Source organism: Crocuta crocuta, unplaced genomic scaffold (assembly GCF_008692635.1).
Source record: "Crocuta crocuta isolate KB4526 unplaced genomic scaffold, BGI_CrCroc_1.0 scaffold95, whole genome shotgun sequence".
NCBI classification, from domain to species: Eukaryota; Metazoa; Chordata; class Mammalia; order Carnivora; family Hyaenidae; genus Crocuta; species Crocuta crocuta.
The window spans coordinates 4530284-4547110 of record NW_027530971.1 but is presented as its reverse complement, the minus strand read 5'-3'; the positions used below and the strand labels follow the sequence as shown (position 1 = coordinate 4547110).

The window sequence follows — 16827 nt, the reverse complement described above, 5'->3', positions numbered from 1 at the left end:
ATGCCAGAGACAAGAGAATAAGAGCTAGGGGGAAAAAACTACTTGTTACCCAAGCCATGTTCCTCATTTTACAGTATAACCAAGTGTCCATGAAATATTGAGTCTTTGGAGCAAGAGCTCTGGGACTGGATCCTGATCGTTCCTTATTAGCGCTGTGAACTTGAGAAAGCTGTCTCTCTGAATCCTCACCTGTAAAGGGCAGATCAGAACTTCTACCATAATGGTTGCAGTGATCATAATGAGATCATCCACATAAAGCTGTGATCTCAGAGCCAGAGGCAAGGTCAGAACTCAGTGTTAGTTGCTTTTAGTGAAGCAAATGAATCCTAGAAGGGGGACAGCACTTGAGTAGAACCGCCCAGCAACACTGGGTTAAAGTCAGGACTCAAATGCAGGCCTGCTCACTCCCAGCCCAGTGAGAAGTCCTTTGCTCTAACCTTGCTTCCTTTGGTATTTGTATTACTTCGAAAGCGAACGATAAACAACAAGAATTACATGGGACGGTGAGGGGAAGCCCCGGTATTAAGGCCACGGTCAGGTCTGTGGCCCATCTCTCGTGGTCTTGGCGGTAAGGCAGACAGGCTGCAGAAGCAGGGGTGTTGGCGGCTCAGGCACCCAGGATGGGCTGTGCCGCCCATGGGGTTGTGCTTTGGGTTCTGTTAAAGCCTCCAGCCCATTCTCAATATTCCGTGAGAGTTGACAGGCAGAGGACACTGCCACCGGCCTGAACGTGATGGAAGGGGGCTGGGGATGAAGGCTGCACACTGACACACATGTGTGCTGTGCTTCGTGGCCACTCTCAGAAGGGGATGCCTTCCGGGCACTGTATCCCAAGTGCCCGGTTCCCACAGGAGTGAGCGCCACCTTATCCCAGGGCAGCGACCCTGCCATGCTCAAATGAGCAGAGTCAGAGTCCCCGCCGTCTGCCCCCCGCCCCCTCTTCTGCCAGCCTTGGAGCTCCCTACTGCTCTTGTTTTGTCTGCCTTGAGATCACTTTATGTGCCCTGGGTCCACCAGCTCTGGAAGCCATTCTGCTTCACGCTCCTCTCTTCACCTCGAAAGCCCTCCTCACCAGTCCTGACCTATCCAGCTCCTCCCCTACCAAGGCCTCTTCCTCAGCCTGCCCCCAGCACTGCGAGTCCCCAACCACATTCTTCTTCCCTCCATTCCCATTATCTTGACCTTCCCCTGGATAGAGACATTCTAGTCAGTGCACCCCAGAATCCTCCCTGAGGCTGGACATCTTCCCTCGAGTATTCACCAAACCCACGTGTCCCAGCCAAACTCCGCACGTGCCTCCCCGCCACTCATCTTCCCCACGTTTCCTGACTTAGGGTATCCAGTCCCCATGGACACCTCTGCCCTCTTCTTCACCGAGGTCCAGCCACTGTGGTTTCTCCTACTGGCCCAACTGCCTCTGCACAGTCCAGTCCTTCCTCCTTTCTCACCTGGACTACCACTGGCCTCTTGACCGGCATCTCTGCCTTTGGCCTCCACACCCCCCCACCCCAACCATATTGTCCACCTTTCACAGTACACCCGAGTTGGCCTCCTAAACCAAAGTGCAATGGTTCCTCTTGCGAAAATTAAAATTCCATCTCATTCAATCTGTCATCCATTTCACAGATATTTATTGAGATCCTGCCATGTACGACGCACCCCTGCATGTGCTGGGGATGTGCCAGTGAACAGTCAGATGCATGCTCTCTCTCTGGACGGGGTGATGGGTGTGCTTGTTGCTGTTTCTTCCAGACTACTGTCCTCCTTTCTCAGTAACCCCCACCCAGCCCCGCACCACTTGGAGATTTCAGCACCTGTCACTCTGTCCACCAACACTCTGATCATAAATCATTATAATAAAATGCTCTTTTCAACTAGTCCCCATTTGAGTGGTTTCTAGGAAATGTCTTTTTAAGTTTATTTTGAGAGGTGGGGGAGGGGCAGAGAGGGAGAAAGAGACAGAGAGAGAGAGAGAGAGAGAGAGAGAGAGAATCCCAAGCAGGCTCTGCACTGTCAGCACAGAGTCCCACATGGGGCTCAAACCCACGAACCAAGAGATCATGACCTGAGCCAAAATCAGGACTTGGACACTTAACCCACTGAGCCACCCTGGCACCCCTGGAAATATCTTTTTAAAAACAAAGGACTTATGGGGCGCCTGGGTGGCTCAGTGGGTTAAGCGTCCGACTTCGACTCAGGTCATGATCTCACGGTTCATGGGTTCGAGCCCCACGTCGGGCTCTGTGCTGACACCTAGCAGAGCCTGGAGCCTGTTTTGGATTCTGTGTCTCCCTCTCTCTCTGACCCTCCCCTGCTCTTGCTGTCTCTCTCTCCCTCTCAGAAATAATTTTTTTTTAAAAAAACATTAAAAAATAAAAACAAAGGACTGACTTACAAAAATAACCTTTCAGAACACATTGAATAAAATAGTTCTTAAGATTTTAGGTAAAAAAAAAATGCACTTTTAAAACATCAAATAAACTAGACTTTCCTGTAAGGCAAATTCCAAGAAGAATTTGGTATTTCATATGAAAGGACTTCACGACCCTAACGTTTCTAACATTTATCATGGGTGCATTCGGTTGGCCTTTCCTTTTCCTCTCCTATTTTCCGTGCCATTCTTCTCTCTTTAACTCTTTAATCACAAACCCAGCTCTTCTCAGACATGTCACTTGCACAAAAATGTGTGGCTTGGAAGTTACGGATTCCCTCCACAAGGAAAACATACTGTCTGGTCTTTGCTCCAGATCTGAACTCCAAGTGAATGGCTGCTGGTGACATTAACTGGCTCAACATTTCCCAAGGAAAGGAAGATCACTTGTGGACCACAGACAGGAGGTGGGTTCCAGGCAGGACCTTCCACAGGTTACCTTACCTGCCTGTACCTCAGTTTCCCACTCTTTAAAATAGGGACAAGTACATAGTTCTATATCTTGAGCCTGTGGTGAGCATTGGATGAGTTAATGCTAACAAACTCCATAGAACCTACCTTATCGATTCTCCGTAAGTGTTAGTTACTTGTTCTAATTTTTCCTGTGCCAGCCTGTTGCTCCATAACTTCCTGCTATTCAGTCCAAAAGGCCAGAGTGGTCCTAGATCAGTCCTTGACTCATTGAACGTCAAAGTCAGTGACGTTCTCAGAGCATCGATTTCTTCATCTGTCGTACCAATGGGACGATGAGGGCACCTGCCTCCCAGTGTAGTTGTAAGAGTTAAATGAAATAACGCAGGTAAGGGAACATAGTGCCTTGTCCTTAGTGGACGCTGGGAAAGTAGTGGGAAACATATCAGGAAGGGAAGAAAGAAGCAAAGAAAGAAGGGAGAGAGGAAAGGAGAGAAGGAGAGAGGGAGGAGAGAAGGAGGAAAGAAAGAAGGGTAAGAGAAGAAAAAACCAGGAAGGTGGGTCAAGACTATTGCAGGATAAAAAAAGTTTGATGAAGTCCACATGGAAGAAAAAGGTTCATTTTAATAAACTGTCAAATAGGATGAAAAATTCTTAGAAACAGGATGCCTTTTTTTTTTAGTTGAAAAAGAAAAAGATTCTCTGTTTCTTTTGCAATGCCATTTCTCTTAACAGGGGTTTTCCTATGTCACTCATGGGATAAACTTAATATAAACTTGGACATTTTTTTCATATTTGGGTTTTGTTCATATTTTCTTTGCAAGAACCAACATATTTAAGACACATTCAGAATAATAAAAATAGTGGCTCATACTGGATAAATGTTTGTCTATTTCTCAACCTTAAATAAGCTTTTATTTTCAAAGTTCCCCAAAGGATTTAGTGACATTAATTTGAAAAATCACCCTTAAAATCTGAATCTGTTTAAATATATGGTACACCTCATATAGAAAAAAAGCATGTAATACAACATTCATTAATTGATTTTTTTTACTTGAAAGTTAACAAATGCTGTATCACATGGAAATGGAGATACCTTAGGAAAAACTGAATTAAGAACCTGTCATAAGCTCAGGCATGGTGGGTACAGGAGTCTCCTAAAAGTATTGCAGGCCATCTGTATGCTGAATATCTCCAGATTCATTGAAAGTTCTATTTATTCACCATGGGCCCAGCTTTCCTTATTTACTGAAGATGCAGTTCTGTTTTACCATATTCATGAATCACAGCAGTAGAATGACAAGGAAAATGTAATCAGAATCTTGTTAGGTTGAGGGCCCAAGGGCAAGTCTGAAAAACAAGCAAATCTTGGGGATGCAAATCGAAACTTTTCCCACCAGGTAAACCCCAACTTTGTATCCAAGAACAAATGCAAACAGAACTACATAAAAGCTCCCTTATTGATCAGGGGCTGCGAGACCTACTTTATATGTTTGCATACAAGCATTGTTATTTTGTTCTACCAGGCAAAGCCGTATGATGTAGTCATGAGGAACAAAGGCAGCCTGGTTAGATTGGGGCTCTGAGATTCCTTGGCTGTGTCCTTGGACAAGTTACTTAGTCTCTCTGTACCTTTTCTTCTTCTGTAAATGACTCATAGTATCTATCTCATAGGGTTGTGTAAGAATCCCATAATATAACACCCTAAGCTTCCAGGGTAATGCCCGACACGTGGAAAGTTCTCAATAAGTTAGAATAAATCAATATTATTTAATGAATATTACTATCGATATGATAAATAGTATTCTCATTATTTATTTTTGTAAATGGAACTAGACTAGAAACTCATCATGTTACAGATGAAAACTTACCAGTCAAAGAGCATATGGAAAGCATGATGGTGGATTCAATATCCTACCCATTAGCCCAGTTCCCTTTGAGAAAGGGAGCGGGGACTGCAGCAGCTCGGATCTTTCCCTTTTCAGAAATAGCTAAAATAAACGTCATATCTCCACTGGCTCACTTCGGAGGAAGCAGTCACAATAGGCTCAAGTTACATCAGAACAACCTAGTTCTCAGTGTGTAAGCCTGTTAGTGTTTTGCAGTCCCTCCCAGCCAGTCAATCTCAAACCTAGTCTGAGCATGTTTTCTCTCTTTACATACAACCTACACATATGTCATAATTTTCACCATGCTAACTACAAGTTTTTACTCCAACAGAAAAAAGCAAGGAGGGAGGCCATTCCCCCGGGGGATGAGTAGAAGAAAGAGATAGAAGAGGAAGGCATTTGATCATTTATTGAGAGGAGCACTAGATGCTCACTTAACACAGCCTCAAATACTTGTATATTGAAGCAAGATGTTTCTGCCTATGAATCCAACAGATATTCCTGAGAATTACACTCAAGATTCATGAGGCGTCTGTGATACTCAACTTGTTTCAGAAGGACAAGGCTTATGAATCATTTGTTTTTCAGGAATAACCTGTGACCATTCTAAACCCTCCCAGACATTCATAATTTATTAGTAAATGAACTAGATAGGCAAACCACTGTTTAAGTGGGAACCAGATTGGCAGCTTTCCAAGAGCACCAAAGACCCATGGCTTCTGCCAATGGCTTTTGCATTTGGTTTGCTAAACTTAGCTCTCTGGGAAGTCATAGACTTTGGTACTTGCCAATGAACCACTCATAAGAAGACAGGTTTATCTGCAAATGGGCCCTGACCTACACGAACAGAGACTATTTCTAGAGCTTTATCATCATTAGTCGCTCCCACTGCTGGAATGCTAGAAATGTACAGAAGAGGAAATGCACTGGTGTGTTCAGGAAATATTGTGAATGTATCAGAACTTGGGCTTGGAATATCCAGGCCACTGTCATCTATTTTAGGAGGGGACTCAGAGAGAGGGGAATTTTACCAAGTACTAGAGTTGGTATAAGCACAAGACTATTTCATCAACATTTTAAACACTGGGATGAAGCTATCTGCAGAAAATGAAATCAGGCCAACACCAATAGCCCAGCTAAAATTAAAATTCTAGAATGGACTTTAGAAAAATTATAACATGCCCAGATTAAGGAAAACAATTTTTTTCATTCAAGATACAACAACAACAACAAAAATGAGGACAGAATTTCCTGTAGTTTCACTTCATAGAGAAACCAATGAGGTACAGATCTTGACATGCGTCAGGTTCAGAAGCCTTTATTTCCAGAAAAAAAAAGAAGTCAGGAGAGGTTTGTTGATAGGCTCTCAGTATATTTTGTGAACTGAAATGGTGTATCTGTCTGATTTAAAGCCTAATATAACATATTATTATCCCTGAATGAGTAAAGTCCTGGTAAAAAAAAACAAAATCCCAAACCCCAAATAATCCGAAACCATACTAATCAAATGCATTAAGCAATTATCTTCATCTCCTTTGCAACACTCATCCTGATTAGGGCTGCCAGACTTAGCAAATTAAAATATAGGACACCCAATTAAATTTAAATTTTGGGTAACCAACAAACCATTTCTTGGTATGTCCCATGTAATATTTGGGACATACTGATGCTAAAAATCTATTCATTGCTAATCTAAAATCCAATTTAACTGAGTGTCCAGTATTTTATCTGGCAAAGTACTTCTGCCTCATCCTTAGAGCTCCCCTGCTTATCTAATAGTAAAACTAATTTGCATTTATTAATACTCAAATAGAGAGGTTAAACAGTGTCTTTCTACCAGGTTCACATGCTCACTTTGACATCTTTGATAAGTTACTTCACTTTACTATGCCACAGTGGCCACATCTGTAAAATGGGATTAATAAGTCCCTCCCTCTCAGGGTCCATTTGAGGATTCCAGAAGATGGTGCATGGAAGGGCCTAGCACAGAACTGAGTGTGTAGCAAATGCCCAGTCAATATTAGCTATTGGTGTTGGTAAGGGAACATGGTGAAAAATAAAATGGCACAGAAGTACCTGAGATCTGTCCTTTGCCAGGAATATTCCTTATCTATATGTAGACAATAGAGAGCTGTCAATGGCTATGACGTCATTGATTTGGCTTTCATTTTATTTGACAAATAGAGAGTAACACTTAGGAATAATAATTACCAATACTGATGCAGCCTATCACAGTTTACAGCGCAGCCTTGCCACATTTGTTACCTGGTGATACTGCAAAATGCATATTTCAAAAAAGAATTCAAGACAGTGATTCTCAAAGAGGGAGTGTTGTGAAAGGGTAGCTGCACGGTCTCCCACTCCCTTCTGAGACCCACTACTCTAAACAGTTTCCACCGTTAAAAAACATCTACATAAAACACTTCCGTTGGCAAGGAAGCAGGGTTAGAGAAATCCTCATGTACGTACACAATGTAGAAATGACTTCTGGTCCCAAACATGTCTTTTTGTCAGGAGCTCCACACAAAACAATCCTCAGTGTCGTCATCATCAAATACAAAGCAACTGGCTGACACAGCTGGTCAACAAAAGACCCTCAGCAGAATGGCTTTTTAATAGCCAAGTCCAAAGAAAGCTGCAACCTGTGGCCTCTATTCATCACCGGAAGATTCTAAATGCTTTTCCCCTTTTGTAACTGGAGAACATCTGCCCTTCCAGAACAATCTCTCTCCTAGTGGTAAGTTTTACATATAGAGAAGCAACATCCTTTTTTAAATGTTGCTTTCTCACGTCCTTGATTAGGAAACATGTCCCTTTCAAAGCAGTTTTACAGCCAGAACCCCCAACCTGCCTAAATGGTACCCATCTTGTTTCTTGCCTAAGCGAGAAATATTGTATATGTTGTTAAATTAATTAAACAAAGAAGTCATTAGACTAATATAGCTTTACTGCTATGGCCGCCTATGTAAGCAAACCAAAATCTAAGCCTGTAAATACCTCAAGGTTGTAAAACCAAAATGCTAAGGACAACCAATCACAAGAGCCAACTAGGCTTTAAGCTATAGGCAATCAATTATTTCCTTTCTTTGCTTCTGCCTTTTTTCTATAAAAATCGCTCCCCGAGTTGCCATCTTTGGAGCCTTGAAAACCACTTCTGATTCAGCACTGCTCAATTCAAACTGATTTTTGCTCAAATAAACTCTTAAAAATTTGAATATGTCTTAGTTTATCTTTTAATAATGTAAATCAGTACAAGGCTTCTTTCTGGAAAAAAAAATTCTGGTGTCCTAGAATTTTCTGTGCCCTTATTTTTTTGCAAATACTTAAGTTCTTAACATCTTTATATAGAACAAGCGGGCAAGGTACAGATGGCACTTGGGATTTAGTTGGTGTACATATTTTATTAAAATGGCAGCCAAATCACATCATTTCTACACAGAAGATATTTCTTTAACATAGATCGATAGAGTTTCAACATGATTGTTGTAGTTTTGAATAGTCATCAAATCAACAAAATTCAAGAAAACAATGCATAGCCCAGCAGGTGCAACTTCTGGCTCCCAAGAATGCACCCAGCTGAGTAAAACCAAGAGGCTTCCAGGCTGTTGGCACTGGGCAGTTTACTCCCCAGAAGAAAGGAGGCCCTGGGACCAGCAAATTCATTTAAAATCTAGCATTAAGTACCTTCCTCGTCCTTTATTTGCAAAGCTACACTTAAACATATGTAAAGCAATTGCCTTTCTAATTTGCCTTGCCTGCCGGATATTAAAATGTGAGGTTGGGGTTTAGGCATTTTAAGGGCTTTTTAAGATTAACAGGATGCATTTAAATTCCCATTGAGAAGACACCTAGATATTATTATATATGAAAGGTAACACTGAGGAGGTTGCTAAGAGTTAGAGGTAGGAGGAAATCAGAAGTAAGTATTTAATGGATACAGAGTTTTAGTCTGAGATAATGAAAAAGTTCCGGAGATCGAGGGTGGTGATGGTCACAGAAGAATATGAATGGCATAATGCTACAGAATTGCACACTTAAAAATGGTTAAAGGGGTAAAATTTGTTGTGTATGTTTTTACCACAATAAAAAAAAAAACCTGATACACTAATAAAGGTGATTAAAAAAATTTTTTTAAGGTGAGATGTAAGGAAAAACTAACCAGACAGAAAAGAGACAAGTGAGCCCGCATCCCACCCAGGACAGTGGTTGGGCTGGTGGCAGTGATACTAAGGAGGAAAAGTAAGTTGAGCCCCCGCCCCTGTCCCAAGTCAGGAATAGGATTCCTCACTCAGAAAACATTGACTGAGCACTTGAATGAGAAGCTGCTGTGTGTGGTGGACAATTTATTAACAGCGCCCACCACTCAGCAAATAAAGGCAATGAAGCCATTAAAAAATTCACTGCATACAAATGGCCACTAAACACATGAAAATGTACTCAGCATCAGTATCCATCAGGGAAATGCAAAGCCAAGCCACTTGACACCCACTAGGATGGTTACAATAAAAACAGACAATAGCAAGTGTTGCCTAGGATGTGGAAAAAGTAGACCTCTTATCTGTTGATAGTGGGAGTGTAAAATGGTGCAGTCACTTTGGAAAACAATCTGACAGTTCTCCACAAAGCTAAACATACATTTACCACATGGCCCCGCAATTCCACTCCTGGGTCCATAGCCCTGTCACATGAAAACATAGGTACACGCAAAGACTTGTGCATGAATATTCACAGCAGCATTATTCATAATGCGCAAAAAGTGGAAACAACTGAACAGTCGATCAACTTGTGAAAGGACCAAGAAACAAAGCAAAACACTGGAATACCCACTAAATGAAATACATTCAGCACTAAAGGAAGTGAGATACTGGTTAGGATACAACATGGATGAATCTTAAAAACATCATGCTAAGTGAAGAAAAAAAAAAAGACACAAAAGACTACATGTTGTATGATTCTGGTTATATGAAACGTACAGAACAGGTAAATCTATAGAGACAGAAAATACGTGTTTTCTTGGGATCATGATGGGAAAGGAGATTATCCACCATAGGGCATGAAGGATCTTATGGAAGTGATGAAATCTTATGAAATTGGATTATGGTGATGGTTGGTAAATTTAAAAGTTGTTAAATTACATATTTAAATGTGTGAACTCTATGGTATGTAAATTATATACCTCAATCAAATTGTGTGTTTTTAAAAAGGGAATGGTATGGGGTGCGTGGGTGGCTCAGTAGGTTAAGCATCTGACTCTTGGTTTCAGCTCAGGTCATAATCTCATAGTTCATGAAACTGGGCCCTGATTTGGACTTTGTGCTGACAGTGCAGAGTCTGCTTGGCATTCTCTCTCTCCTTCTCTGTCTGCCACTGTCCTGCTCACACTCTCTTTCTCTCTCTCAAAATAAATATTTAAAAAAATTTTTTAAAGGAATGGTAAAAAATGAATTATAATTTAGAGGCTCTCACAAGTGCAAAGCAAACAAAACACTGCCTAAAGTGGCACATGTTTGGGGAAGGCCAACAGTCCAGCCTAATCAGTCTAGAGAGAGATTGGTCTCCATTTGTTCATTCATAGATTTGTCCATTCAACAAATACTGACAGTTGCACATGATGTGCTAGACACTCAGCCAGGTGCTAGGGATGCATAAACTATGGAAATGACATTCCAGCAGGGCAGACCGGATAGTCTACATTGACCTCTGTGGCTATTTATGTGAGACTGTCTAGGGAAGAGTACTGAGTTCAGTGAAAGTATGTAACAAGACTTATCAGAAAGTACTATTCAAGGAAATAATATGTGGTCCAAAGACGGGAATATAAAGAGAAGTTAACTAGGTTGGGAGAGAGAGGAGGAGGAAGCCCAAGGAGCAGTCAATGAAAGCCACGGGGCTCTAAAAAGCAGAGCGTCTGGCAGAGTTTGGTTCAGATGCTCAGGACAATGGAGAGGCCAGCAGGGCTTGTGCAGAGGGATGTTACCAGGTTGGTCTTTAGAAAAGATCACTTTGGCTGCAAACAGTGTGGGTGGAGATGGCCAGGATGGGTACGGAGATGCAGGGGAAGATATGGCTCGAAATGAAATTGCAGTTAGAGCAAGGAAATCTGGAATGCCAGGAGGACATGTCTAAGCCATGGTCAGTGTTCAAAAGGAATGGAATTAAAGGGTTTTGAACAGGGAAGTCCTTTCTCAGGCTCCCTGGAAACTGGAGAGCCAGGAGCATTGATAGGGCTCATGTGGCCACCCCCGACACTGCTTTGGTTGAATGCTGAGACAATGGTTTCCCAAACTGACCCCAAAAGTCACCTGGGGAGCTCTTTAAAAATGCTAATTTTTACTATTTTTTACTAATTTTACTATTGTTTTCTACACCACTGCAGATGATTCTCATAGTCATGCAAGTTTTAGAAAATACTGATCCATACCTTAAAAAAAAAATCAATGTCTAGGCAAGTGAAAAACAAAATAAGATACAATACAGTAGCTATCCTGGAATATGAGTTCCCTTTTCTTCTAGTTAACAATGATAAGTGCCTATGGATATCACACACACACACACACACACACACTAGAATATTACTCAGCCATAAAAAAAGGATGGGAATCTTGCCAGTTGTGATAACATGGATGGCCCTAGAGGGTACTATGCTAAGTGAAATAAGTCAAACAGAAAAAGACAAATGTCATATGATTTCACTTACATGTAGAATCTAAAAAACAAAACAAATGACCAAACAAACAAAAAGCATTTCTGCTTTTTGACTCACAGATACAGAAAACAAATTGATGGTTGCCAGTGGGGAGTGGATGTGGAGGATGGGCAAAATGGGTGAAGGGGACTAGGAAATACAGCCTTCCAGTTACAGAATGAATAAGTCACAAGGATAATTTATAATGATGGTAGCTAGCCCTGTGAGGATAGCATCACATTTAGACTTGTCAAATCACTATGTTGTGTCCCTGAAACTAATGTAATGTTGCGTTAACTTACACTTGAATAAAAAGAAAAGGTGAATATGTTATAATAAGAAAATCGCGATGGGTGTGTATAATATTGGTTTTTGGCATCCATGACATTGACACTGAAGAAAAGTAGGTACAATTCTTGGTAGGTCTGAGTAATCTGTTTCCTAGGGCTACCATAATAAGTTACCACAAACTTGGTGGCTTACAATAACAGAAATTTATTCTGTCATAATTTTGGAGGCCAGAATTTTAAGATCAAGGTCATGGCAGAGCTGCACTCTCTCTGAAGGTTCTAGGGGAGCATCCTTCCCTGCCCCTTCCAGCTTGTCTGGTGGCTCCACACACTCTTTGGTTTGGGCCTTCACGTACTCCAATCTCTGCCTCTGTCTATTCACATGGACTTCTTTTCCAGGTGTTTTTCCTCCCTTTCTGTTTCTTATAAGGACACATATCATTGGACTTAGGACCCACTGGGTTAATCCAGGATGATCTCATCTAAAGATTCTTAATTATACTGCAAAGACTCATTTTCTGAATAAGGTCATATTTACAAGTACCAGGGTATAGGTCTTGGACTTCCCTTTTTTGGGGGAAGGAATGGGTTCACAATTCAACCTACTAAACGGAGTGATTTAAAATTGTTGAGCAGGCCCATATGATGCTCCTACTCACATCAGTATATTTATTTTTTTATTAAAAAAATTTTTTTTAATGTTTTATTTATTTTTGAGAGAGAGAGAGAGGCAGCGTGAGCAGAGAGAGAGGGAGACACAGAATCCGAAGACAGGCTCCAGGCTCTGAGCTAGCTGTCAGCACAGAGCCCGATGCAGGGCTCAAACCTACGAACCGTGAGATCATGACCTGAGCTAAAGTCAGACGCTTAACTGACTGAGCCACCCAGGCGCCCCTCACATCAGTGTATTTAGAGGGTGTTTTTAATATAAATGCTCCTAGTTCAATGTTCCTTCCTCAGAATGACAGAAATTTACTTATGAATGAATTCACTCTTCTGAGTCATGTATATTTTTTGTACCACGACTTTGTCATTTCAAAAGAAGACAGTATTAAAAGGCTACATGTAGTAGACAAAATCACATTCAGACAATTATGACATTGCAAACAATTTTGCACTATTTTCAGAAATAGGCACTAAGGTAGGTGCGTCTATCATAAGAAGAGAATTATGGAGGAAATCAAACTATTACAGTGATTTCTCCTGATACTCTCCTTGGCAAGTATCAATTAATCAAGTTTTATTGCAATTGAAGCTTTTAACAGAATAGTTTGTTTTCCCAGGGCAGAAGACAGGAAGAGCTGATCCTGCAAGGATATACGAAGTAGTTATTAGAAACAGTAATAGTTGTACATGTATCAATATGTGATGGGGAGTCTGTAGTTAATTAATGAACATCAGGCACTTACAGACACAGGGGAAAAAAAAACTACTTTCGGACGGGTACAAAGACAGGATGGATACATAAAGCAGTGTGGGGTGGGAACCATAGTAATAACCAAGGAAAAAAATTAATGACTGCTGCCTAATTGGGAAACTCAAAGCAGAAGATCTAAACAGAAGTATTTCCCCAAGTTATATCTACCAGAAGTTTCACAAATTCTTTAGGGAGAAGAGACTGGCATTAATAGAGGAACTTAATAATATTTGTAGAAATTTATTGGTGTACTTAAATATATTTCTATTTTGCTTAATTGTTTAAAGTGTATGGTATCCATTCTTCAAGGTGGGTTCAGTTCTTGAGAACTAAAAATTCTCCGTTCTTATTAAACATTCCCAGCTATTTACTAAAGAAGAGGGGAGATCAAGAATGACATCTAAACTGGCCAGACCCAAATACAACTTTATTCAAGATCCTGGTTCCAAGGATCAGTAGACTGCTTATAAAATAAGACCTAGGGGCGCCCAGGTAGCTCAAATGGTTAAGTGTCCAACTCTTGTTTTCAGCTCAGGTCATGATGTCATGGTTTGTGAGACTGAGCCCTGTATCAGGCTCTGCACTAACAGAACAGGGCCTGCTTGGGATTCTCTCTCTTCTTCTCTGCCCCTCCCCTGCTCACACTCTCCATCTCTCTCAAAATAAATAATTTAACTAAAAAAAATGGGACTCGGGCAAGACTTGATTCTATCAGAACATGCCATTTGCTTTTATAACACAAACTCTAGCCTTTCTGATCATTTAAATGTCTGCACTACATCTGCAGCTATGCTAGTAACACATCCCAGAAATGAATTCTTAAAATGATGACAGATTCCAAAGTAGCAAATTCAAATCCACCAAGCTCATCCGCCCACGCCTCTCTGTCTGATGCGGTCATAGATACAAACTTATGTCCTTCCAATAACAGCCAGTGAAATGCAAATACACCATTGAATCTAAATTATTGTCTTGCAAATTATGCTAAACATAATGACATAATTATAAGCAAATGAACGTTCAGTGCCGGACAGTTATTGTTTAGATTAGTTGACTTTTTTGACCAATCAGGTAACTATCCCATCTTTCATTTAGTTTAGTGGCATTTTTGTTTGCTTTCTCTAACATTTTTAACATAGATAATTTAAGTACAGCCTGCACATTACAAAGGAGAGCTTGAATAAATTCATCGTGTATATTCTTTTGTACAATCTCTACTGATAAATCCAGAAGTGGAATATCTCTAGGGATATCTCAGTATAAAAAGGGACGCTACTTGGGGCACCTGGCTGGCTCAGTTGGTGGAGCAGGTGACTTTTGATCTTGGGTTTGTGAGTTCAAGCCCCATGTTGGGCTTAGAGCTTACTTAAAAAGGTGGTGGGGGGCACTATTTATTTCTCAAAGAAAAATTCATATGTGGCCTATATTTAAATTCTCATCATTCAGGCAAAAATGTTAGAAAGCCCTCTTACCCCTGGCCTCAGTTAACTGAAATATAAACAGATTTTCAAGAAGGAAGAACCATTCTTTTTTGTCTAATCTAGTAATAGAGGGCAAGTGGTTGAGTCTGATGCATTCTGCTATGGATTTCTCAATCTAGGCAATGATTATAAATTCATGTATTTAATTTGAACAGTGATAATTAGGTTGATTACCAGATGACTCACTTTGTAAACTTTTGGCCATTAGTGTTCCAGCTGGAGTGGGCCATGTGCTGCCTTCCCGCTGACATCACTGGAAATCATGAGTCCAAATCAATCTGACCTTTCTTCACAGTGTACAGTGGGGCCCAGGCTCTCAGCTCTGAACATTCAGATCTGCTCCACTGTGCCCGTGGGGTTAGCACTTGCAGACAACCTACATGTACATATTCAGTGGAGATCCTGCAACAGACTACTGGAATGCATGTGTTGGATTCTAGCTTTCAGGTGGTTTCCTAATCCAGATGCCAAATTTCAGAAAATCTTAGGTCTGGCTAACTCACTGAGGCTCCAGGGAATAGAGAGAGAATCCCAGCAGCATTGAGAGGCAGTGCTCATTTTGTCCGTGGAAGTCTGCCATAGGCTCATTTTCCTCTGGAGATGCCCTTTGAGAATTGAACCAGAGAGAAGATCTCTTACCTTGATGGTCATGTCTGCGCTGGATGTTTCTGTGGCATCCGAGGCTGCCTCATCTCCCTTTAGCAGCACACTTTCCCACCCGACCCCTGAAAAATCGAAACAAAACAAAACAAATGCCATTTGATTCAAGTGCATTCAGCTGGCATGGATAGACACTTAACTGACATTTCGCACATTCCTGTCCCATGTGTGTTATAAAGGAGACTGATGTCACATCCCCCAGCTAACCTGCTGGGCGGTTACTGGGAAAGTGTACTTTCAAAAATGTGGCCAATCAGTAGCTCCTTTCTTTTTACCTGATCTCCAACTTTGGAGTCCACTGTCCAAATTCTGTGTCTTATAGACAGTTCCATTCTCAGTGTGGAGTGGAGAAGAAGTTGGCATGAACTCTTCCAGAATCCAGCCCTCATACTGAGGTCCAGCTGGAGGCTTAAAGTGAATCCCAGGACACAGAAACACACCCATCTGAATCTAATTCAACACCCAATAGAAGTGACTCCAGATTATTCACTGCCCTAGATTCCATACACATACTGGAAATGACTGAGAGTTTATATTCACTTTTATTTTATTTTTTAATTTAAATTCAAGTAAGTTAACATACAGCATACTATTGGTTTTCAGGAGTAGAATCCAATGATTCATCACTGACACACAACACCCAGAGCTCATTCCAACAAGTGCCCTTCTTAACACCCATCACCCATTTAGCCCATCCCCCTATCCACCTCCCTCTTTTAAAATCTACATATGTTTTCTCCCCAAGTCTTGATACATTTTAGTGTTCCTTTTTCCTTAAGCTCTCAGATGATCTCCAAGATTAAACACATGACAATATACAAGGTTTTGCTCTCTTCACCTCAAAAAGGAGATCAGGGGTTGGTGTTTAGAAATACCCATGAATGCCCCTCTGGAAAACAGTGTGGAGATTCCTCAAAAAATTAACAGTAGAACTCCCCTATGACCCAGCAATAGCACGGCTAGGAATTTACCCAAGGGATACAGGAGTGCTGACGCATAGGGGCACATGGACCCCAATGTTCATAGCAGCACTCTCAACAATAGCCAAAACATGGAAAGAGCCTAAGTGCCCATCAACTGACGAATGGATCAAGAAGATGTGGTTCATCTATACAATGGAATACTACATGGCGATGAGAAAGAATGAAATCTGGCCATGTGTAGCAATGTGGATGGAACTTGAGGGTGTTATGCTGAGCGAAATAAGTCAAGCAGAGAAGGGCAGATACCATATGTTTGCACGTATAGGAGGATTAGGAGGAACTTAACAGAGGACCATGGGGGAGAAGAAGCGGGGAAAAATAGTGGGGGAGAGAGAGGGAGGCAAACCATGAGAGACTCTTGAATGCTGAGAACAAACTGAGGACTGATAGGGGTGGGGGGAGGGGAAGGGGGTGATGGGCATGGAGGAGGGCACTTGTGGGGATGAGCACTGGGTGTTATATGGAAACCAACTTGACAATAAACTATTAAAAAAAAAAAAAAAAGAAATACCCATGAATGCAATATAGCCTAACTGCACCAATTCAGATGAAATTATGTGTGTGAATCATGGTGGAATGA

At 41.3% G+C, this 16827-nt stretch overlaps 1 protein-coding gene across 2 annotated transcripts in view; it reads right to left on the bottom strand.

The window, feature by feature from the left end:
- Window positions 1–15326, bottom strand: part of LOC144236229 (PALM2-AKAP2 fusion protein-like) — a 130162-nt gene extending 114836 nt beyond the window's left edge. For both annotated transcript variants that reach the window (XM_077769844.1, XM_077769848.1), the window contains exon 1: window positions 15244–15326. In XM_077769844.1, coding sequence (XP_077625970.1) covers window positions 15244–15255 — 12 coding nt within the window. In that variant the 5' untranslated portion in view covers window positions 15256–15326. The remainder of the gene's footprint in view (window positions 1–15243) is intronic.
- Between the last annotated feature and the right edge of the window lie 1501 nt (window positions 15327–16827).